This window comes from Mirounga angustirostris, unplaced genomic scaffold, assembly GCF_029215605.1.
Source record: "Mirounga angustirostris isolate CCGP_5_RB_7025 unplaced genomic scaffold, mMirAng1.0.hap1 SCAF_17, whole genome shotgun sequence".
Taxonomy (NCBI): Eukaryota; Metazoa; Chordata; class Mammalia; order Carnivora; family Phocidae; genus Mirounga; species Mirounga angustirostris.
The window spans coordinates 5,754,744-5,780,440 of record NW_026991725.1 but is presented as its reverse complement, the minus strand read 5'-3'; the positions used below and the strand labels follow the sequence as shown (position 1 = coordinate 5,780,440).

The following is a 25,697-nucleotide window of genomic DNA, read 5'->3' as shown; positions in this document are numbered from 1 at the left end:
CTCAAATAAATAAATAAAATCTTTAAAAAAAAAAAAAAGAAAAGAAAGACAGAAGATCCACAATACCAAAAATCAGAGCTGAAAGTGAGAACATTACTATTTTTAAAGAAATAAAAGATTATAAAATACTATGAAAAATTATATGCCAACAATTGGATAATTTAGACAAAATGGGCAAATTCCTAGAAACATACAATCTACCAAAACTGACTCATTAAGAAACAGGAAAATCTGAATTGACCTAGAACTAGTAAGGAGATTAAATCAGTAATCAAAAACCTCCCAACAAAGAAAAACCCAGGACAGGTGGTTTCACTGGTGGATTCTATCACACATTTAAAGAACAATTAATACCAATCCTTCGCAAACACTTCCAAAAATTTAAGGAGAGGGAACACCTCCTAATTCATCTCATGAGGCCAGCATTACCTTAATACTACAGCCAAACAAAAACATGACAAGGAAACTACAGACCAATATCCCTAAAAATATTGATGAAAAAATCCTCAAGAAGAATGAGCAAACCAAATTCAGCAGTATATAAAAGGATTATACACCATGACCAAGTGAGCTTTATTTGTAGAGCGTAAAAAAAGTTTCAACAACAAAAATCAATCAATAAAATATACCATGTTAGTAGAATGAAGGAAAAAAACTCACATGATCCTTACAATTGATGCAGAAAAAACATTTGACAAAATTCAACACCCTCTCATGATAACAGCACTGGATAAGCTAGGAATAGAAGAAAATTTCCTCAACATGATAACAGCCATATATAAAAAACCACAGCTAACATCACACTCACAACAGTGAAAGACTGAAAGTTTTTCTCCTAGTAGGAACAACATACGGATACCTAGTTTTGCCACTTCTTTTCAACATTACTAGGGAAGTTCTAGGCAGAACATTTAGGAAAAGAAAAACAAAATAAAAAACATTAAAAGTCATTCAAATTGAGGGGGCAGAGCAAGATGGCGGAGGAGCAGAAGACCTGGATTTCGTCTGGTCTCAGGAATTCAGCTGGATGGGAATCAAACCATTCTGAACACCTACAAACTCAACAGGAGATGGAAGAAAAGAATAGCAGCAACTCTCTGAACAGAAACGAGACCCTTTCTGGAAGGTAGGACATGCGGAGAAGTGAATCCAAGGCGATATTCGAGAAGAGAGACGGCAGGGGAGGGGGCCTCCATCGGCTGCTTCTGGCAAGTGATAGAGCCGCGGAGCACAAAATCCGAACTTTTAAAAGTCTGCTCCACTGAGGGACGTCGCTCCAGTGGCTAAGCGGGGGGTGTAACCCTCGCTGGGACAGTGTGGTCTCAGGACCCTCGGAGTCACAGAAAGACCCGGGGTGCCTGAGTGCGGCAGACCTCCCAGGTATGGGAGCGGGGAAGCTGGCTGCAGAGACAGAGCCAAGGCGCAGGCTCTCAGCTCGGGGTTGCCATAAACAGTGATCCGCAGCACAGTCGGGCCACTGTTCTTCCAGCAGGGACCCAACAAGCGGCAGATCCAGGGAGACTCCCCTTCCTCCCCCGGGAGGAGCAGCGCGGGAGTGCACTGCAGGGATCTGCTGGGTTTGGAGACTCCACACGGGGTCGGGTGCCAGAGATAGAGACGCTCGGTCACAGGCTGGGTGAACACGGAGTGCGGCCGGGGACCAGGGAGACGGGAGTGACTGCTTTTCTCTGGGGGCTCACTGAGGAGTGGGGCCCCGAGTTCTCGTTTCCTCGGGGAGGAAACGAGATTGGGAGACCGCCATTTTCACTCTCGGCCTCCAAAGCTGTACGGAAAGCTTGCAGGGAACAAAAGCTCCCGAGAGCAAACCCGAGCAGATTACTTAGCCCCAAACGGGCCAGGGCAGGGCAATTCCGCCTCCGGCAAAGACATTTGGGAACCACGGCAACAGGCCCCTCCCCCAGAAGATCAGCGAGAACAGCCAACCAAGACCAAGTTTACTGATCAATGAGACGGCAGAACTCCAGCGCTAGGGGAATACTGCACATAAAATCCATGGCTTTTTTACCATGATTCTTTAGTTTTTCAAAGTTAATTTCTTTTTTAACTGTTTTTTTTTCTTGAATTTTTCTTTTTCCCTTTTCCAACCAACATCGTATCAATCCCTTTTTTAAAAAACATTTTTATTTTTCATTTTTAGAAACATATTCTATCCCTTCATAGTAATTACCCTTATTTTTGGCATATATATAAAGTTGTTTTCTCTTTAAAATTTTGGGATACAGTTTCTTCTAACAGATCAAAATATACCCTAAATCTCTAGTATATGGCTTTGTTCTACTCTCCTGCCTGATCACATTCTCTCCCTTTTTTTCCCTTTTTTAAATCCTCTTTCTTTTTCCAAACAACTTATCAATTCCTTTTATAAAATTTTTTATAATTTTCAACTTTACAGTCATATTCCATCCCTTCATATCAACCCTTATTTTTGTACATATATGTTTTTCTTTCCTTTTTTTTTAAGATTTTATTTATTTATTTGACAGAGAGACACAGCGAAGGAGGGAACACAAGCAAGGGGAGTGGGAGAGGGAGAAGCAAGCTTCCCGCGGAGCAGGAAGCCTGATGCGGGGCTCAATCCCAGGACCATGAGATCATGACCCAAGCCGAAGGCAGATGCTTAATGACTGAGCCACCCAGGCACCCCATAAGTTTTTCTTTCTTTAAATTTTGGGAGGCACTTTCTTCTAACAGACCAAAATACACCCAAAGTCCAGTGTGTGGCACAAATCTATGCATCAGCCTGATCATATTTGATCATATTCTGTTTTTTGTCTTTTGTTCTGTTTTTGTTTGTTTTTATCTTTTTCTTTTGCTTTTCTTTTTCTTTTTTCTTTCTTTCACTTTCTTTTCCCCCGGCTTCAGGTCTTTTCTGATTTGTTTAGAGTATATTTTCTGGGGACGTTGTTACCCTGTTAGCATTTTGTTCTCCCATTCACCTATTCTCCTCTGGACAAAATGACAAGACAGAAAAAATCACTTCAACAAAAAGAACAAGAGGTAGTACCGACTGCCAGGGACCTACTCAATACGGACATTAGTACGATGCCAGATCTAGAGTTCAGAATCATCACTTTAAAGATACTAGCTGGGCTTAAAAAAAGCATGGAAGTTATTAGAGAAACCCTCTCTGGAGAAATAAAAGAACTAAAATCTAACCAAGTCGAAATCAAAAAGGCTATTAATGAGGTGCAATCAAAAATGGGGGCGCTAACTGCTAGGATAAATGAGGCAGAAGAGGGAATCAGTGATACAGAAGGCCAAATAATGGAAACTAAAGAAGCTGAGAAAAAGAGATAAACAACTACTGGATCCCAAGGGCAGAATTCAAGAGATAAGTGATACCATAAGACGAAACAATATTAGAATAATTGGGATCCCAGAAGAAGAATAAAGAGAGAGAGGGGCAGAAGGTATATTGGAGCAAATTATAGCAGAGAATGTCCCTAATTTGGGGAAGGAAACAGGCATCAAAATCCAGGAGGCACAGAGAACCCCTCTCAAAATCAATAAAAATAAGTCAACACCCCAACATCTAATAGTAAAACTTACAAGTCTCAGAGACAAAGAGAAAATCCTGAAAGCAGCTCGGGAGAAGAGATCTGTAACCTGCAATGGTAGAAACATTAGATTGGCAACAGACCTATCCACAGAGATCTGGCAGGCCACAAAGGACTGGCAGGATATATTTAGCCAAGAATACTATATCCAGGGGCGCCTGGATGGCTCAGTCATTAAGCGTCTGCCTTTGGCTCAGGTCATAACCTCAGAGTCCTGGGATTGAGCCCCACATCGGGCTCCTGCTCAGTGGGAAGCCTGCTTCTCCCTTTCCCTCACTTGTATTCCCTCTCTCGCTGTGTCTCTCTCTGTCAAATAAATAAATAAAATCTTTAAAAAAAAAAAAAAAAAGAATACTATATCCAGCTAGGCTGTCATTGAAAGTAGAAGGAGAGATCAAAAGCTTCCAGGACAAACAAAAACTAAAGGAATTTGCAAACACAAAACCAGCCCTACAAGAAATCTTAAAAGGGGTCCTCTAAGCAAAGAGAGAGCCTAAAAGCAACATAGACCAGAAAGGAACACAGACAATATACAGTAACAGTCACCTTACAGGCAATACAATGGCACTAAATTCATATCTTTCAATAGTTACCCTGAATGTAAATGGGTTAAATGCCCAATCAAAAGACACAGGCTATCAGACTGGATTAAAAAACAAGACCCATCGATATGCTGTCGGCAAGAGACTCATTTTAGACCCAAATACACCCCCAAATTGAAAGTGAGGGGGTGGAAAACCATTTACCATGCTACTGGACACCAAAAGAAAGCTGGGGTGGCAATCCTTATATCAGACAAATTAGATTTGAAACCAAAGACTGTAATAAGAGATGAGGAAGGGCACTATATCCTACTTAAAAGGTCTATCCAACAAGAAGATCTAACAATTGTAAATATCTATGCCCCTAACATGGGAGCAGCCAATTATATGAGGCAATTAATAACAAAAGCAAAGAAACACATCGACAACAATACAATAATAGTGGGGGACTTTAACACCCCCTCACTGAAATGGACAGATCGTCTAAGCAAAAGATCAACAAGGAAATAAAGACTTGAAATGACACACTGGACCAAATGGACTTCACAGACATATTCAGAACATTCCATCCCAAAGCAACGGAATACACATTCTTCTCTAGTGCCCATGGAACATTCTCCAGAATCGATCACATCCTAGGTCACAAATGAGATCTCAAATGGTACCAAAAGACTGGGATCATTCCCTGCCTATTTTCAGACCACAATGCTTTGAAACTAGAACTCAATCACAAAAGGAAAGTCGGAAAGAACTCCTTTAGAGGCTAAAGAGCATCCTACTAAAGAATGAATGGGTCAACCAGGAAATTAAAGAAGAATTTAAAAAATTCATGGAAACCAATGAAAATGAAAACACAACTGTTCAAAATCTTTGGGATGCAGCAAAGGCAGTCCTAAGAGGAAAGTATATAGCAATACAAGCCTTTCTCAAGAAACAAGAAAGGTCTCAAGTACACAACCTAACCCTACACCTAAAGGAGCTGGAGAAAGAACAGCAAATAAAGCCTAAACCCAGCAGGAGAAGAGAAATCATAAAGATCAGAGCAGAAATCAATGAAATAGAAACTAAAATAACAGTAGAACAGATCAATGAAACTAGGAGCTGGTTCTTTGAAAGAATTAACAAGATTGATAAACCCCTGGCCAGACACTTATCAAAAAGAAAAATGACCCAAATCAACAAAATCATGAATGAAAGAGGAGAGATCACAACCAACACCAAAGAAATACAAACAATGATAAGAACATATTATGAGCAACTCTATGCCAGCAAATTAGATAACCTGGAAGAAATGGATGCATTCCTAGAGATGTGTCAACTACCAAAACTGAACCAGGAAGAAATAGAAAACCTGAACAGACCCATAACCACTAAGGAAATTGAAGCAGTCATCAAAAATCTCCCAACGAACAAAAGTTCAGGGCCAGATGGCTTCCCAGGGGAATTCTACCAAACATTTAAAGAAGAATTAATACCTATTTTTCTGAAACTGTTCCAATAAATAGAAATGGAAGGAAAACTTCCAAACTCATTTTATGAGGCCACCATTACCTTGATCCCAAAACCAGACAAAGACCCCATCAAAAAGGAGAATTACAGACCAATATCCCTGATGGACATGGATGCAAAAATTCTCACCAAAATACTAGCCAATAGGATCCAACAGTACATTAAAAGGATTATTCACCACGACCAAGTGGGATTTATCCCTGGGCTGCAAGGTTGGTTCAACATCCGCAAATCAATCAACGTGATACAATACATTAACAAAAGAAAGAACAAGAATCATATGATCCTCTCAATAGATGCAGAAAAAGGATTTGACAAAGTACAGCATCCTTTCTTGATCAAAACTCTTCAGAGTATAGGGATAGAGGGTACATACCTCAATATCATAAAAGCCATCTATGAAAAATCTACAGCGAATATCATTCTCAATGGGGAAAAACTGAGAGCTTTCCCCCTAAGGTCAGGAACGCGGCAGGGATGTCCATTACCACCACTGCTATTCAACATAGTATTAGAAGTCCTAGCCACAGCAATCAGACAACAAAAAGAAATCAAAGGCATCCAAATCCTCAAAGAAGAAGTCAAACTCTCACTCTTTGAAGATGATATGATACTTTATGTGGAAAACCCAAAAGACTCCACCCCAAAACTGCTAGAACTCATACAGGAATTCAGTAAAGTGGCAGGATATAAAATCAATGCACAGAAGTCAGTGGCATTCCTATACACCAACAACAAGACCGAAGAAACAGAAATTAAGGAGTCGATCCCATTTACAATTGCACCCAAAACCATAAGATACCTAGGCATAAATCTAACCAAAGAGGCAAAGAATCTGTACTCAGAAAACTATAAAATACTCATGAAAGAAATTGAGGAAGACACAAAGAAATGGAAAAACATTCCATGCTCATGGATTGGAAGAACAAATATTGTGAAGATGTCAATGCTACCTAGAGCAATCTACACATTCAATGCAATCCTCATCAAAATACCATCCACTTTTTTCAAGGAAATGGAACAAATAATCCTAAAATTTGTATGGAACCAGAAAAGACTCTGCATAGCCAGAGGAATGTTGAAAAAGAAAAGCAAAGCTGGCGGCACCACAACTCTGGACTTCCAGCTCTATTACAAAGCTGTCATCATCAAGACAGTATGGTACTGGCACAAAAACAGACACATAGATCAATGGAACAGAGAGCCCAGAAATGGACCCTCAACTCTATGGTCAACTAATCTTCGACAAAGCAGGAAAGAATGTCCAATGGAAAAAAGACAGTCTCTTCAACAAATGGTGTTGGGAAAATTGGACAGCCACATGCAGAAGAATGAAACTGGACCATTTCCTTACACCACACAAAAAATAGACTCCAAATGGTTGAAAGACCTCAATGTGAGACAGGAGTCCATCAAAATCCTAAAGGAGAACATAGGCAGCAACCTCTTTGACCTCAGCCGCAGCAGCTTCTTCCTAGAAACATCGCCAAAGGCAAGGGAAGCCAGGGCAAAAATGAACTGTTGGGACTTCATCAAGATAAAAAGCTTTTGCACAGCAAAAGAAACAGTCAACAAAACCAAAAGACAACCGACAGAATGGGAGAAGATATTTGCAAATGACATATCAGATAAAGGGCTAGTATCCAAAATCTATAAAGAACTCATCAAACTCAACACCCAAAGAACAAAGAATCCAATCAAGAAATGGGCAGAAGACATGAACAGACATTTTTCCAAAGAAGACATCCAAATGGCCAACCGACACATGAAAAAGTGCTCAATATCGCTCGGCATCAGGGAAATCCAAATCAAAACCTCAATGAGATACCACCTCACACCAGTCAGAATGGCTAAAATTAACAAGTCAGGAAACGAAAGATGTTGGCAGGGATGTGGAGAAAGGGGAACCCTCCTACACTGTTGGTGGGAATGCAAGCTTGGGCAGCCACTCTGGAAAACAGTATGGAGGTTCCTCAAAAAGTTGAAAATAGAGCTACCATACAATCCAGCAATTGCACTACTGGGTATTTACCCCAAAGATACAGATGTAGGGATCCGAAAGGGTACGTGCACCCGGATGTTTATAGTAGCAATGTCCACAATAGCCAAACTGTGGAAAGAACCAAGATGTCCATCGACAGATGAATGGATAAAGAAGATGTGGTATATATACACAATGGAATATTATGCAGCCATCAAAAGGAATGAGATCTTGCCATTTGCAACGACGTGGATGGAACTGGAGGGTGTTATGCTGAGCGAAATAAGTCAATCAGAGAAAGACATGTATCATATGACCTCACTGATATGAGGAATTCTTCATCTCACAAAACAAACTGAGGGTTGCTGGAGTGGGGGGTGGGGTGGGAGGGATGGGGTGACTGGGTGATAGACACTGGGGAGGGTATGTGCTATGGTGAGTGCTGTGAATTGTGCAAGACTGTTGAATCTCAGATCTGTACCTCTGAAACAAATAATGCAATATATGTTAAGAAAAAAAAAAGAAGAAGAAGATAGCAGGAGGGGAAGAATGAAGGGGGGGAAATCAGAGGGGGAGACGAACCATGAGAGACAATGGACTCTGAAAAACAAACTGAGGGTTCTAGAGGGGAGGGGAGTAGGAGGATGGGTTAGCCTGGTGATGGGTATTGAGGAGGGCATGTTCTGCATGGAGCACTGAGTGTTATGCACAATGAATCATGGACCACTACATCAAAAACTAATGATGTAATGTATGCTGATTAACATAACAATAAAAAATTTTTAAAAAATGAACCTTAATGTAAAAAAAAAAAATGTCATTCAAATTAGGAGAAGTGAAATGGCCTCTGTTCTCAGATGATACAATCTTATTTGCAGAACACCTTAAACACACACACACACCTGTTAGAGCTAGTAAATTTAGCAAAGTTCTAGGATACAAAATCAACATATAAAAATCAGTTGCATTTCTAGACACTAGCAATGAACTATCTAAAAAGGAAAGTAGGAAAACAATTCCTCTTATGATAGCATTAAAAAGAACATAATACTTGGGAATTAACCAAGATGGTGAAAGCTTATACAATGAAAACTGTGTTAAAAGAAATTAAAGACATAAATAAATGGAAACACATCCCATGTTCATTGACTAGAAGAGTTAACATTGATAAAATGTCCACAGTACCCAAAACAATCTACAGATTCAATGCAATCCCTATCAAAACCCCAACAGCTTTTTTGTAGAAATAGAAAAAAACCCGTCCAGAAATTCATATGGGATATCAAGTAACAAGAAATAGCCCAAACAATCTTGAGAAAGAATAAAGTTGGAAGACTCATACTTCCTGATTTCAAAACTTACTACAAAGCTACAAAAATCAAAACACTGTGGTAATGGTATGAGAACAGACCTATATGCCAATGAAATAGAATAGGAAGTCTAGAAAGAAATCCTTGCATACAGGATCAAATTATTTTCAACAAGTGTGCTAACACCATTCAACGGAGAAAGGACAGTTTTTTGAACAAAAGGTGCAGGGAAAACTGGATATCCATACGCAAAGAATGAAGCCAGACCTTTCCCTTACCTTATATATAAAAATTAACTCAAGATAGCTCAAAGATCTAAACAGCTAAAACTATAAAACTCCTAGAAGAGAACATAAAAGAAAATCTTTACAACATTGGATTTGGCAATGATTGGATATAAAACCAAAAAAGCACTAGCAACAACAACAACAAAAAAAAATGGATAAAGTAGACTTCATCAAAATGAAAAACTTTGTGTATCAAATGACACTATTTAGAAAGTAAAATGACAGTCCACAGAATGGGATAAAACATTTGCAAATCATATATCTGATAGGCGATTACCATCTATGACATGTAAAGAACTCCTACAACTCAACAACAACAAAAAATAGCCCAATTAAAAAATGGGCAAAGAACTTTAATAGACACATCTCCAGAGAAGATATACAAATGGCCAATAAGCTTATGAAAAGATGATCAACACTGTTAGTCACTAGAAAGATGCAAATCAGTGCACCTGGCTGCCTCAGTCAGAAGAGCATGCAACTCTTAATGTCAGGGTCATGAGTTCAAGCCCCATGTTGGGTGTAGGGATTACCTAAATATATAAACTTAAAGAAAAAAAAAAAACTTAAAAAAAAAAGATGTGAATCAAAACCACAATGGAATACCACTGCACACAAGAAATTTCTAGGAGATAAACAAAATGTGGTATATAACATACAATGGAATATTTATTCAGCCACAATAAGGAATGAAATTCTGATCATGCAACAAAATGGATCAATCTTGAAAATATTATGTTAAATGGTGTAAGCCAGACATATAAGGATAAATATTGTATAATAGCACCAATATGAGGTACCTAGAATAGGCAACTGAGAGAAACCAAGAATAGAATAGAGGCTACCAGGGGCTAGGAATAGGGTGAATGAGAAGTCATGTTTAACATACAGAATTTAAGAGGACTAAAAAAAGTTCACTAATAGATAATGATGATGTTTGCAAAACACTGTGAATGTACTTGATGTACACTTGTACTTGTATATTTAAGGTTATTTTACCACAATATAAATAAGTAAATAAAATTTTAAAAGATAAACTCACATTTATTTTGACCCAGCTCCCACTTTGGAATTTCTTTTTATCAGCCAAAAACACTACTTTGCATGTCTCACCTTTAACCCTAAACTTAAAGTTTCAACCCCAACTGGTTCACAGTATCTTCCATATTGCTCACATCTGCCTCTTCAACTTCATTTCTTATCATCACCTGCATGAATCTTCCATCCTCTAGCTAACTTTTCTGAACATCCATTTTCTTGATCACCCTGGCCTAAACAACTCTGTCTCTCTTTCTAAGTTCTATTCTTACTTCAACTAAGGTTCCACACCTCTTCTTGCAGCACATATAGCCAGCACTATTCTGGCTATATGGACAGGTACTCCTGATATATAGCTTTGCACCCATAAAGAAATAACTGGGAATTCTAGGGAGACAGCAGTCTAAGCCATCCCTGACTCCTCCTCTCTCTCCTAACTCCTTCATTTCTTGGTTCCTGGGGGATATAGATGTATTTCTCAGGTTCTCTTACAGTTAGATGTGGCCATGTGACAGAGTTCTACCCAATGCAATGTGAATAAAAGTGTGCCATTTCCAGGCCTGGCCCATAAAAATCCTCAGCTTGATTTCCCATGTTTTTCCTTCTGGTCAGCAGAATAGAATCAACTTCCATGGAAGCTATGTTCTAAAAATGGCAGAGTCTTTGCTGTCCAAGGTCCTAAGAAATCACAAAGAGGAGGACTGTCCTGCAGGGCTTTTCAGATCAGCGGCTCATTACTGTTTCATAAGTATAATAGAGATCACTGTGTGGAGTCATGATACTACCTTCCCTAATGAAATAAAAACACAATAAAATAATAATAACAAAAACTATAAAATGAAAAAGAGAACCACTTTTCATATAGTTCACAGTCTACAATGTGTAAATGAGAGCCCGATCTGATCTGCTGAGGGTTCTATTTGTTTGTTGTTTGTTCTTTGCTTGCTTTATAATAAAGAGCTAAGTGTGATTACCAATGCCTAGAAGGAGTTCTGCCACACTGCCCAGAGTCTATTGGCTACTTAAGGGTTCGGGGAGCTCAGACAGCTAAACCAAGCATTTCGCACAGCATATTCATAGGGGCCTCTCAAGCCCCTACAGGCGTTCTCAAGAGCTACAGAGCAGTTCTACATGCAGTTTTAAACATTTACATTAAATTCTGTACCCTAAAGAAATGATACACATTCTTCTCCAGGACCACAGAACACTTTTTAAAGCAAATATGTACTACCATTTTCTAACCACAATTAAATCTTTAAAAATCACCAAAAAATTTAACAATTTGGAAACTATAAAACATTCTTCTAAATCAAATATGGTATCATCAGGTAAGAGACTAATAGACAAAAAGTCCCAGAAGTTAATAAAGAGACTGACAAAAAAAATTTAAAAAGGAAAATAAGTAAAGGAAATGAACAGACATGCAAAAGAAAACATGCAAATGACCACAAAACAGAAATGATCCTGAACCTCACTAATCATAAGCAGTAAAATCAGTTACTCTTTTTCATCTCATTGAAGACTGACAACCATGCAGTGCTGGTGAGGATGCAGAAAAACAGGCATTATGATTCTAATGTGACATGCGATGAATATTGGGGAGTGTAAATCTAAGAATAACTATTAAAAATTTTAAATACAGGGGCGTCTGGATGGCTCATTCAGTTGGGTATCCAACCCTTGATTTCGGCTCAGGTCATCATCTCAGGGTCATCAGATTGAGCCCTGCACCAGGCTCTGCACTCAGTGGGGAGTCTGCTTGGGATTCTGTCTCCCCTCTCCTGCTGCCCCTCCTCTCACTTGTACACGGGTGCTGGCACTCTTCTCTCTTTCCCTCTCTAAAATAAATAAAATCTTAAAAAAAAATTTAAATACAAATGCCCTTGACACAGAATCACAGTTTTGGAATTCTACTCTATAGAATTAAAAGCATCAGTTAACAAAAATACATGAACACAGATATTTACTAAAGGATTTAATGTAATGTCAAAAAACTGAAAAAAAATTTAAGTATTCATCCATTCACAGTGAAATGGCTGAGTAAATGAGGCTCATTAGCGTAATAGAATATTACCTAACACTTAAAGGAATGTGTTATCAACTATTCTGAGGAACAGCTGAGATATACTCTTAGGTAAATAAAGCAAGATGCAGAGTAATGTGTATACAATGACTTCATTTTGGGATGCCTGGCTGGCTCAGTCAGTGGAGCATACAGCTGTTGGTCTCAGGGTCATGAGTTCGAGCCCCAGATTGGGTAGAGAGAGTACTTAAAAATATATTATGTGACTTCATTTTAAAATATAACCATCACCACACTATGTATGTATGTGTATTTTCATTTGAATGTTTGTATGAGCAAGTAGATACAAAAGGAGGGATACATATCAACCAACCATTAATACTGGTTGGCTCATAAGTAATGTGACTAGGAAAGAGTGAGAATACATTAAAAAAAAAATACTTTTTTTTAATCCAGAAAGATTTTAAAATCTAAGTTTTTTAACCTGGAAAAGTACTAAGAAATATATAAAAGTATATTTCAAAAATCTTGGGATGTTCCAGATACAAAGGTCACATATTATATGATTCCATTTATATGAAATATCCAGAATAGGCAAATCCATAGAGACAGAAAGCAGATCAGTAGTTGCCAGAGTCTAGGTGAGACAGGAGTAAGGAGTGACTGCTAACAGGTACGAGGTTTCTTTCAGGGATGACAAAAATGTTCTTGAATTAGATTGCAGTGACGGTTGCACAACTTTTTGTATATGCTAAAAAACACTGAATTGTACACTTTAGAAGAATGAATTTATGGTATGTGAATTATATCTCAATAAAATGAATAAATAAAATCTTGGTTAGGAACAGTATGACCAAAAAAGCTAAGAGACAGAAAAAGACAGAGTTGACTACTACAAATTTTAAATATCTAAATAGCAAAAACAAAAACAAAAACCCATAAACAAAGTTTAAAAAAAGAAACTAAGTAAAAAGTGTACATACAACACACACCCTACACATCAATAAAGAACAAACAATTCGAGCGCCTGGGTGGCTCACTCGGTTAAGTGTCTGCCTTTGGCTCAGGTCATGATCCCAAAGTCCTGGGATCGAGCCCTGTGTCAGGCTCCCTGCTCAGTGGCGAGTCTCCTTCTCCCTCTCCCTCTCCCTCTGCCCCTCCGCCTACTTGTCCTCTCTCTCTCAAATAAATAAAATCTTAAAAAAAAAAAAAAATTCAATGGAAAATGAGAAATTCATAGAAGATATACAAATAATCAATAAACATTTGGAAAGATGTAGCTGTGATTATTCAAATATAAGTTCACCTAAGAGTAATACTGAATTTATAATAGCTTTTTACCTCTGTTTATTTTCCCAATAAACAGAAACCCTCCCAAAATTTACTCTTTTGACAGGCTTCAAAGCAATCTAACATGAAAAACGGTATCCTCACAATGGAAGAGCGAGGCTACAGACCTAAGTGGTGTACCACAGCATCACAAACTCTAAAGGATTACCTAAGTTCATTTATTTAGCCATCTATTGCATAAATTCCCTATCCAATATTTCTACAAAGTATTGAATCATTCCACTGATTCTGAACATCTCCATCCACAGGCAAGTCATGCAGGAGCCCATTTCATGTTCACTCAGCTGAAAGTATTTCTCCAAAAGTGGCAAAAATAAATAAATAAATAGGAAAAAAAGAAACAAAGAAAAATCAATTACCAAAACAAACTGAATAAAGAAATTCAAATAAAACAGTAAGATTAACACCCTACCCTGCTCTGTTTTTAAAAATTTTAAGAGTCCCCTAAAATTAGCAGTTGTTATAGTACCAATTTCACTATAGATAGCGTATGTGGTATCCTACCTTCCTAATAAAATGCTATGAAAACTGTTCTAAAATATCTGAAAATAGTTACTAGACAATTTCATTAGCACCAAGTAGATACACCACTAAGTACATGCAAATAACACGAAAGTGATGGATTCTAATAGGGCAACCATTGCTGTAATTGTTAGAGAAACTACGTTTCACTGACAGAAGTATCACTTAGTCTTCTCTGGTATCACTTAGTCTTCTCTGGTAAAAAAATGAAACTAAAGAATTGTTTTAAAATCTTTAATTAATGAGGGTATCATTTATTTTCCCTTCAAAAGAATTTTTATATGAGTATGTCTCTGCCAAGGCCAGCAAACAAAGAGACCTAAAGTGATCATAATTAGAAATGGTCCCCTGAATTATTGTGCTTACAGAATATTAAGCCTAAAGTCATACACACCTTGATTAAAATGAACTAGATGACATCTGGACATAATGGAAATAACTTTGCCCTCCTCACCTTATTCATGTTGTTTTCATCAACCACATCCTTGGATATATCCTGGATTATTTCTGGACACAAGATAAGGAGAATGATTTGTAGTGGCCAAACCGCTGCTTTACGTTTGGTGCTTTCAGCAAAACCATCCACCAAGTCAAACAGTTTTTCTGCACACTCTATGTGAAAAATACAATTAAATGATATTACTAAATGAGAATATCTCTGGCATTAAACTAAAAGCCGGCACTATCCAAAAACCCAAAGGTCAAATTTTTTAAAGATAAACTGGAAGTTCATTTAAACAATTAAATTTCAGGTAAGCAGACAAGCAATATTATATTGTCTATGTATTAAAAGAGCTATTTTGGGGCACCTGGGTGGCTCAGTCAGTTAAGCGTCTGACTTGGTTTTGGCTCAGGTCATGATCTCATGGGTTGTGAGATCAAGCCCCACATCAGGCTTTACGCCCAGCTGGAGTCTACTTGGATATTCTCCTCCTCTGCCCCTGCCCCCATGCTCTCTCTCGCTCTCATTCTCTTTCAAATAAATAAATAAATCTTTTAAAAATAAATAAAAAAAATAAAAGAGCTATCTTGATCCATCCTAGAAAAGGTTACATTTCAGAACAGACAAACTTGTGTTTAGTCTCAATGTGCAGGGCCTTTTGCAAAGTGTGATGTACACAAGAAGTAGACTGGACAGCTTCTCACAGGGAATCATCATACTCTCTGGATTCTGGATTCTCTGCATCACAGTTGTATCTCAAGAATTCTAAGTAAGGATATTACTACTTTATACACATCTCCCTAAATACAAAATGAAGCCTCAGAATACAAAGAGTACTTCTCTACAAAGAAGAGCCATCAAATATCAAATCCACAACTCTAAAGATGAGAGCTTTACTCCAAACTGCTTTTGCAAATTTGCTCAAAGGAAAGAAAAGGATTGAGGGAAATTTTGAAATATAAGAGAAAAATAATATTTCCTATTTGACGTCAGCTGACAAGATGTAAAAGCACCTTAACATAAATAATCTGGAAAGTGATAGGCTTTTACCTCATAAGGAAGAGTTTAAAAGATGAATAATCTTATTCTTACCAGCCATATCAGTCTGTGGAATCTGGTATAGCTTTGTAAATTCATCTGGATAATTTTCTACCCAGTTCCAAAATGCCTATAAATAACAAAACATATGCTTTTATATGAAAGCAGGGGTATCTTCAAAATATAGTAAACAAAATGTCACACAACCCCAATTATATTACAAACTTCTCATTTCCTTCATAAGAATACTGTAATGCATGCCTCCTAAATATTAATGTGAAATTATTACTGAAGTCATGACTTTTGATTCAAATAGTAAAGACAGCAATATTTACAAGCAAAATTTAACAAAATTTTAATATCAAAGAGGTTATAACTTACTTTTTCCAGGCTATTTATAACTGCTAACTGTGCGACCTTCTTTAGGGCTTTAAATTTAAATGCAGTTTCTGGGGGGAAAAAATTTTTTTAATTAACTCTAAGATTAGTTAACACAAATTCAGAGCTACTTGTAAAAACAAACAAATAAACCAACTAAACTTTCCTTTTACATACAAACTTTAGTTCCAGTATTATTTATAAGCAATGTGAAGGTAAAGACAATTAATATAAACCAAAAATTCACTGATTATGTCCACTAAAGACAAATTTGAAAAGCAAACATGCCTTGAATTTCAAAGGTTCTTGGTTTGTTTTTTTTTAATAATAATTGATTTTTAAAGTATAAAACACATGGTCATTGTAGAAAATTTAAAAAATACACAACATTCTAAGGGGAATTTAAAACATCATCCATGATTCGTTCCATTCAGAATCACAGGTAACAGTGTGATGAACTTTCTTCCATCCCTTTTTGTACGCAAGTATAAGACAAATATATTTACCACAACTGAGATCATAAAGGCTAAACCAAACCTGTTCTCTTCATTTTATGTAGTATCCCAAATTTTTTCCATATCATTAAAAATTCCTCATACATATATGATGACTCTAAATATGATAGTAACTATAACTTAACAATTACAACAAGCCAGGTATTTTTAATCTAATGTATTTCTTTCAAAATCTTAATATTTTCAGATATTATAAATGAGCAAATTGTGTTTCTGAGGTTACAGATCTAACAAACTATTGAATTGGGTTTCAAAGCCACAGTCTGTTTAAGTATGCTCTGGTGTCTTTCAGCATATTTAAGTCAATATATTAAGTCACTGGTTATTTAAACATTTTCCAATTGTATGTTTAAGATATTTCTAATATATCATTATTATAAATAACACTAATAAACACTTTTATATCCAAATATTTTCCATATTACTGTTCATTTCTTTAGGATAAGATCTAGAAGTAGAATTATCTGGTCAAAGAGATGAATATTTTTTAAGGCTCTTGATAAATATCGCCAAGCTGATTTTCAGAAGGTTGGGCCAAATGTCACTCACACCAAGCAGCATATGAAAGTAGCCTTATCAACATTCTTGTCATATAAAACATGTTTTTGTTTTTATTTTGCTAATCTGATTGTTCAAAATAGTGGACTGAACTTTAAAAACAAGACTAAACATTTCTCCATATGAATGTATTAGATATTTTTATTTCCTCTTCCGTAAATGTGTTGTCCCCATCTATAAAAAGATTTATACCTGGAAAAAATGAACCTTCTATAAACTATTTTACTGGTAACAGTCCTTTGGCAGAAAACTCTGCCTAGGGACTTTGCTCGTTTTAACTGAGGTATAATTGACATACAACATTATATTAGTTTCAGGTATACAACATAATGATTCAGTATTTGAATATATTGTGAAATAATCACAATAAGTTTAGTTAACATCCATTACTATATGTAGTTACAAATTTTTTTTCTTGTGATGAGAACTTTTAAGATCTACTCTCTTAGCAACTTTTAAATACGCAATCCAGTACTATTAACTATAGTTCCATGCTGTACATTACATCCCCATGACTTTTTATAACTGGAAGTTTTTACCTTTTGACTCCCTTCACCTATTTTGCTCACTCTCCCATCCCTTGCCTCACGTCTGGCAAACACCACTCTGTTCTCCATATCTATGAGCTTGGTTGTGTTTTTGTTTTTTTTTTAAGATTCCATATATAAGTGAGACATACAATATTTGTCTTTCTCTGTCTGACATATTTCACTTAACATAATTCCCTCAAGGTCCGTCTGTGTTGTCACAAATGGTTAAGATTTCCTCCTTCTTTATGGATGAATAATATTCCATTTTAATATAGAATACACATATTCCATTTTATGTATCTTATATATGATATAAAATATATTTTTAAACATATGTATAAACATGTATGTACATTTTAAATACATATATATATTTCACATCTTCTTTATCCATTCATTTGTCAATGGATATTGAAGTTGTTCCCATACCTTGGCTATTGTAAAATAATGCTGCAATGAACACCAGGTATATATATCTTCTCAAGTTAATGTTTTCATTTTCTTTGGATAAGTACCAAGAAGTGGAATTGCTGGATCATATGGTAGTTCTCCCTTTAATTTTCTGAGGAACCTCCATACTGTTTTGCTTGGCAGCTGTGCCAATTTACATTCCCACCAATAGTGGACATTCTCACCAACTTATTATTTCTTGTTTTGATAACAGCCATTCTAAGAAATGTGAGGAGATACCTCATGTGGTTCTGATTTGCACTTGCCTGATGATGAGTAATGCTGAACATCTTTCATGTACCTGTTGGCCTTCTTTGGAAAAATAGATATTTTTGAGGTCCTCTGCCCATTTTTAATCACAATATGAGGGTTTTTTGCTATTGAGGTGAGAGTTTGTCACAAATTTTGTATATTAACCTCTTATTAGATACATGATTTACAAATATTTTCTCCCATTCAGTAAGCTGCCTTCTCATTTTGTTGATGCTTCCTTTGCTGTGCAGAAGCTTTTAATCTGGTATAGTCCCACTTGCTTATTTTTATTTTTGTTGCCTCCTATGGACTTTTAATGGAGGGATACATGTACTTACTATTTTTATATAAATATCTTTCTAAGAGATGAGTCTTTGAGTAATAAAGCTGTCTAAACATTTAAATGTCCTTTTTTCTGGACTTGGAATTGAGTGATTTGTTCTCTAAGTCAGGTTTAAAATGTATTCCTACAACTTCCCTTGCTCTTGCTCTCCTTTGATTTCCAAATAATGGCATTATACTTCAAAGTGCTCTTGAGCCTTTTTGCCTTCCCACGTTCATTAACTTTACCTTTACGACACCATGAATATGTTATACACAGTAGTCTATTCTTAATTCCAAAGTATATGCCTTTTATTATTCCAGTTGTACAAGTTTCTGACTGGACAGCCAACCCATACCTCAAAGGCAATAGATGTAAAACTAAATTTATCATTTTCTTGGCTATGCTCTTTACTGCTATCAATCCTTCCTTTCCTTTCCCGCGTCAATCAGCTTGCTCTGTAATACTTGGTGATACTTCTCTTTAACCTCACGTATCTAAATCACCACATGTTAGGTGATGTATTTTATGTATTTTGGTGTACTCTACTTCCTAAATACCATTACCAAATTGGTTATCTACCCTACCCCCATTCCATTAAGACCTGCTCTACCCTCATTTTTCACTCACGTTACTATACAACCAAGTCCCAGAACTTCATGTAAACTTTTGCCATCCTGCAAATTTCAAGCAAAGTGGTATGTCTAAAATAAAATACTGATCCTGCCTTAAAGCCTTTCCATCACTTCCCATGGCCACTTTTTTTTTAAATTATATAACCCATAAGCACAATTGTGTAACAGTTGGCTCTAGAGACAGGCTGATGCGATATGAATCTTCCCGTGCCACTCACTAGCTGTCTGACCTTGAAAATGACACTGACGCCTCAATTTCCTCATCTACATAGGGGATGATAATACTACTATGTGCTTCACAGGGTTCCTGTGAGGATGGATGAGAAAAGGCACGAAACTGCAGAGGATAATGTGTGGCACATGCTGAAAATGCAACAAATATCACTCTGCTTTTATTAACACAATCTGGCCGGCTCTTGTACCTCCATATTTTGCTCTTTTCCTCTTAACCAGTCTTACCCCCAAATACATACCTCGTCCCTCACTATATGCTCACCCTGAGTTTGCCACATTACTTTGCAAATAATTTGGTAATAATATATTTGTCTCATATACCAGGTCATGAGTTCCGTGGAGACAGATTCAATACTTTATTAATCTTTGTAATCCTAGCACTTAGCATGGTTTCTTGAACACAGTTTCTTAACAAATGCTGTGCGTTTTATTTATTTATTTTTTATTATGTTCAGGTAGCCAACATATAGGACATCATTAGTTTTTGATGTAGTGTTCAACGATTCATTAGTTGTGTATAACACCCGGTGCTCATAAAGTGAACTTAAAACATATTACAGGAAGATACCACTCCTTTCACCATTGTCACCTACAGCCAACTTTTGCCGGCCTATTTAATACTGGCATTTTTATACTTTACACATTTATCAGCTATACTCTAAATTTACATTCATGAGGCGGTTACAGTCAATGGGGATGACTTATCACAATAAAAAGAGACATTTATTTACACATTTAGTTTCTCTTATTTGGACATCGGGAACCATTTAAATTAATTATTACAGATTAAACATTTCTAAGAAAACTGATGTTTTAAACAAGTACCTACTTAGGGGCAACCAGGACTAGATTTATTTCTGAAATGTCACTAAACAGCTATGAAAAATCACAAAAATCTGCTTATACTTCTTAAATTTTATACAAAGAGAAAATCTCTAAATTTTATCATCCTTAACTAACATTTAATGATAGACTCTAAGATCTTAAAAATTTCAACTGTGAACTGAATTGCGGTTTATTATAGTTTAAAACAATTGTTGTCCACTTAACATAATAGCTAAAATGATCCATTTTATTTCTTTATTAAAGTTACTGAAAGTGATTTAATTGTTGCTCGGTCTTATAATAGTAATGACCTAAAATCGGTAATAGAAATAGAACACAGCCTTATAGTATTGATCTACATAGACGTTTTTTCTTTTAAAGATTTTGTTTATTTACTTCAGAGAGAGAGAGGAGAGAGAAAGCACAAAAGCATGAGCAAGGGGCAAGGGGCAGAAGGAGAAGCAGACTCCCCACTGAGCAGGGAGTCTGACATGGGGCTCGAACCCAGGACCCTGAGATCATGACCTGAGCTGAAGGCAGACGCTTAACTGACTGAGCCACCCAGGCGCCCCTAGATATAGCCTTTTTACATCTCTGATGAAACAGTTACTGAGTTTAAAGCAAATGTTAGGAAAACAATAAACAAGGTGTTTTGACAATTACATTGCAGAACTATTGAGGTTTTCACAGTTAACATAACTAAATCTTCTTTTAGGTCAGACACTAAAAACATTTTTCATAATTCCTTAATCAATATACAAAATAAAATGAAAAAGTATGAATCATATACTGTAAGGATTCACATTTAAATTAGCTAGGATCCAATATTACACAAAACTAAGAAACAATTTTTGTGAAGTGAATTTATTTATACTCAGTTTATTAATAATGTTCATTAATATTTTATTTAAATAACACTTTCATGCTTATCACAAAAATTCTCTCAATTCCTTGAGACTGTTTATTTTAATCAACATAATCTTGCAAAGCATTTTCCAAAGCTATAAAATCACATATTAAGGGGCGCCTGGGTGGCACAGTCGGTTAGGTGTCCCACTCTTGGTTTCAGCTGGGGCCATGATCTCGGGTCATGGGAGCAAGCCCACATCTGGCTCAAGCTCAGCGCAGAGTCTGCTTGGATTTCTCTCTCTTCCCCTTTGCCCCTTCCCATCCCCCCCCCCCCACTCTCTGAAATAAATCTTTAAAAACTAAATGAAATCACATATTAAGCATTATAATGTCACCAGATGGGATTATAACTGAAATGTTCTACAAGGAAGCAAAAAGCACTGAAAAGGTAAGAAACTAATTCTGCAAAGTCAGTCAGAAAGTCAGTAACAGAGGTGAAAACACAAGTATCAGAAATGAGATGCCCGTCTCAATTCCTCCTATTGTCATAAAATCACAATCTTCTGGTTCCATTCTGCAAAGGAACTTTGATATCCTGCTAAACAATCTGCTTTTAGCACTACAACAGCTAAACAGGTAACTTCTATAACCTATAACTATCCTTAAGAAATAAAATTCTAGAAAAATTAAGTAACAGCCCCTGTATGTTCTCTTTGTTAAAGCAAAACTTGTAGTTGAACAAAACTTTCCATTACCAAGATTTAAGATACTCATTTTTTTGTTTTCAAAGGCTCAAAAATTATTGAACCATTAAGCATTATTATCCATTTCACAAGAACATTTGCATTATAAAATCCACTTTGATGTTCTAGTTCAACACAATTAGGACAATTCATACATTCAAACACTGGTTTTTCACTCACAGTGATCAGTCTCAAATATATCTTACATTTAAACTTACCCTTTAGTAGTCGTTTTAATTTTGCACAATCCACATTGATATACTGTAACAATTCTATATCATGAACATCAACATTGTCTTCTGAACAAACAGTCAATTCCTGTAATCTGAAAAGTAAAAACCAAAAATAATTTACTATCTTAAGGAAAGTTCAAAATTCTGAACTGAACAGATTCTTCTCACCCCAATGATGAGTTTATAAGAAAAAATATACATAAAAAAATAAGACAATAGGGGCGCCTGGGTGGCTCAGATGGTTAAGCGTCTGCCTTCGGCCCAGGTCATGATCCCAGGGTCCTGGGATCGAGCCCCACATCGGGCTCCTGGCTCAGTGGGGAGTTTGCTTCTCCCTCTCCCTCTGCCTTTCTCCCTGCTCATGTTCTCTCTCTGTTTCTGTCTCTCTCTCTCTCTCTGTCTCTTTGTCTCAAATGAATAAATAAAATCTTTAAAAAAATACATTTAAAAAAAATAAATAAGACAATAAATACTTCTTATAAAATTCACAGGTACATAACTACCTGGGAGATATGATAAAAGAAGCCAAGATAATCCAGTAGACTTCACTGTGTATACATAAATCAAATCATTATGTTGTATACCTCAAATTTATACAATTTTTATCTAAACAAAAAAATCACAGCATGCAGAGAACTACTGAAGCAGAGAGATATATAAGTATTTGAAATACCAGTCTCTGTGCTATTTGTGTATTTTTAAAATTTTTCTGTAATGAAAATAAATTTATTAACTTCTGATTACATCAATTAGACTTCAGAAACATAAATGATATTTTATCTACATCTATAGGATACATTTACTTCATATTGAAAAAATGAGTAAGCATTTATTCCTTGTACTTTTCACAATCTATACGTGTATTTATGTGATTATTTGATTAATGTCCCTCCCTCACAAAACTTCTTGTAAAGACAAGAATCTTTCCAAACCCCAAATTTCCCTTATACTAAATATGAAGTTACCACAAAAGCAGAAAAATTTAACACTTAACAAAAATAGATTTTGTTAAACTCATAAAAAAATTCACTTAAGTCTGAATAAAATTTTTCCTCCATCTCTCACTAACAACCACAGAAGTCAGATTTTCTTTTATTATTTTATTTGCTTGCTTTATTTATTTATAGTCAATTCAATTAATTAACATGTAACATATTATTGCTTTCAGATAGACATCAGTGATTCATCAGTCTTATATAATATACAGTGCTCATTACATCACATGCCCTCCTTAACGCACATCACCCAGTTACACCATCCTCCAACTTCCCTCAGCTCGAGCAACCCTCAGTTTGTTTCCTATGGTTAAGAGTCTCTTATGGGGGATATCTGGGTGGCTTAGTCAGTTAAGTGTCTACCCTTGGCTCAGGTCATGATCCCAGGGTCCTGGGATTGAGTCCCACGTCGAGCTCCCTACTCAGTGGGAAACCTGCTTCTCCCTCTCCCACTCCCCCTGCTTGTGCTCCCAATCTCGCTGTGTCTCTGTCAAATAAATAAAATCTTAAAAAAAAAAAAAAAGTCTCTTATGGTTTGTCTCCCTCCCTGGTTTCATCTTGTTTTATTTTTTCCTTTCTTCCCCTATGATCCTCTTTTGTTTCTTAAATTCCAGATAACAGTGAGATCATATAATTGTCTTTCTCTGATTGACTTATTTTGCTTAGCATAACACCCTCTGGTTCCATCCACATCATTGCAAATGGCAAGATTTCATTTTTTTGATGGCAGAGTAATATTCCACTGTGTGTGTGTATGTATATATACACATATACACACCACATCTTCTTTATCCATTCATCTGTCAATGGACATCTGGGCTCTTTCCATAGTCTGACTACTGTGGACATTGCTGCTATAAACATTGGGATGCAGGGGCCCCTTCGGATCACTACATTGTATCTGTGGGGTAAATACCCAGTAGTGCAATTGCTGGATCATATGGTAGCTCTATTTTCAACTTTTTGAGGAACCTCCATACTGTTTTCCAGAGTGGCTGCACCAGCTTGCATTCCCACCAACAGTGTAAGAGGGTTCTCCTTTCTCCGCATCCTCGCCAACATCTGTCGTTTCCTGACTTGTTAATTTTAGCCATTCTGACTAGTGTGAGGTGCTATCTCATTGAGGTTTTGATTTGGATTTCCCTGATGCCGAGCGATGTTGAGCACTTTTTCATGTGTCTGTTGGCCACTTGTATGTCTTCTTTGGAGAAATGTCTGTTCAGGTCTTCTGCCCACTTCTTGAATGGATTATTTGTTTTTTAGGTGTTGAGTTTGGTAAGTTCCTTACAGATTTTGGATACTAGCCCTTTATCTGATATGTCATTTATAAATATCTTCTCCCAGATTCTGTCAGTTGTCTTTTGGTTTTGTCGTCTTGTTTCCTTTGCTGTGAGAAGTCAGCTTTTCAAAAGCTGACATTGTTAATCTACTGAATTGTGCTTCCTAATGAGGAATACTCATTACTTCAATTAAGATATCAAAAATGTAAGCACATGAATGGAATTACTAATGTTCATAAATGCAGAGAGAGAGAGATATAGTGAAAAAGCACAAATACTACAAAATCTCACTCATAATATTAACTCGAATTGTGGCCATTTTAATGCAGTCTAAAACTGACATTAATCATCATACTAAACCTTCAGTTGCTAAAAGTGATATCAATCCAATTTCTTCCTTCTCAAATTCCTTTTTCACTAACTTTAGCCTGCAAATGTATAGCTAACATTAAAATTATTCTAAGCACTTCCACTAAAGCTCTTCATATCATCAGGGTGAGAAAAGCTTAGTAGTTCACACTGGGAATGACAAGGTCCTCAATACTGATTTACATGCTAAAAATTCCACAACTGATGCAAAGAGCCTAGGAAATATGGTATATGATTCCTTAGGAAATACAACTTAATAAATCAGCAACACCAACTTCTGAAAAGCTGACTCTTGCAGTTGTGAAAAAATGGAAAAAAAGTTTAATTCTTTTTACAGCCCAGTATTTCCATAGGGAAGGGGTATTTTGTGAGGCTTAAACATCATTTCTGAAGGACAGAAATCAAAGGGTAGTTGGAGCAAAAGAAGTAAAGTAGAAATCTTATTAAAACATCTAGAAAGACCAGGTACAACAAAAAGATATTTAAAATGTATAGAAATAAAATAAAATAAAAGTGCCTGGAAGGCTCAGTTGGTTAAGGTCCGACTCTTGATTTCAGCTCAGGTCATGATCTCAGGGTTGTGAGCTTGAGCCCCTCATCGGGCTCTGTACTCAGTGGGGAATCTGCTTGAGATTCTTTCTCTCCCTCTCCCTCTGCTCCTCCCCACCTTTCTCACTCTCTCCCTCTCTGAAAAAAAGGAAAAAAAAAAAAAAAGAAAGAAAGAAAATAAGATAAACAGCCCCCATCCACCCAGGTGCAGAAATGAGAGGAATCTAAAAACCAGAGATGGTTTTGAAGACATGGTCTGACTTTGCGACAAAGGAAGCACAGGAGCTAGGTTTTTTCCTCTCCTTAACCTCGGGGTTTGTGGCTAACATCTATGTGGGACTGGATACAAAGCTTTATACC

General features: G+C 36.5%; 1 protein-coding gene across 12 annotated transcripts in view; it reads right to left on the bottom strand.

Moving 5' to 3' along the window:
• Positions 1–25,697, bottom strand: part of NF1 (neurofibromin 1) — a 289,382-nt gene that overhangs the window by 192,258 nt on the left and 71,427 nt on the right. For all 12 annotated transcript variants that reach the window (XR_010408419.1, XR_010408418.1, XM_054510962.2 and 9 more), the window contains 4 exons: positions 22,130–22,236; positions 16,002–16,069; positions 15,675–15,750; positions 14,595–14,752 (listed from right to left, as the gene is read on the bottom strand). Coding sequence is in view for 10 of the 12 variants with exons in the window: in XM_054510962.2 (XP_054366937.1) it covers positions 14,595–14,752; positions 15,675–15,750; positions 16,002–16,069; positions 22,130–22,236 (409 nt within the window). In the remaining 2 variants the exon portion in view is untranslated. The remainder of the gene's footprint in view (positions 1–14,594; positions 14,753–15,674; positions 15,751–16,001; positions 16,070–22,129; positions 22,237–25,697) is intronic.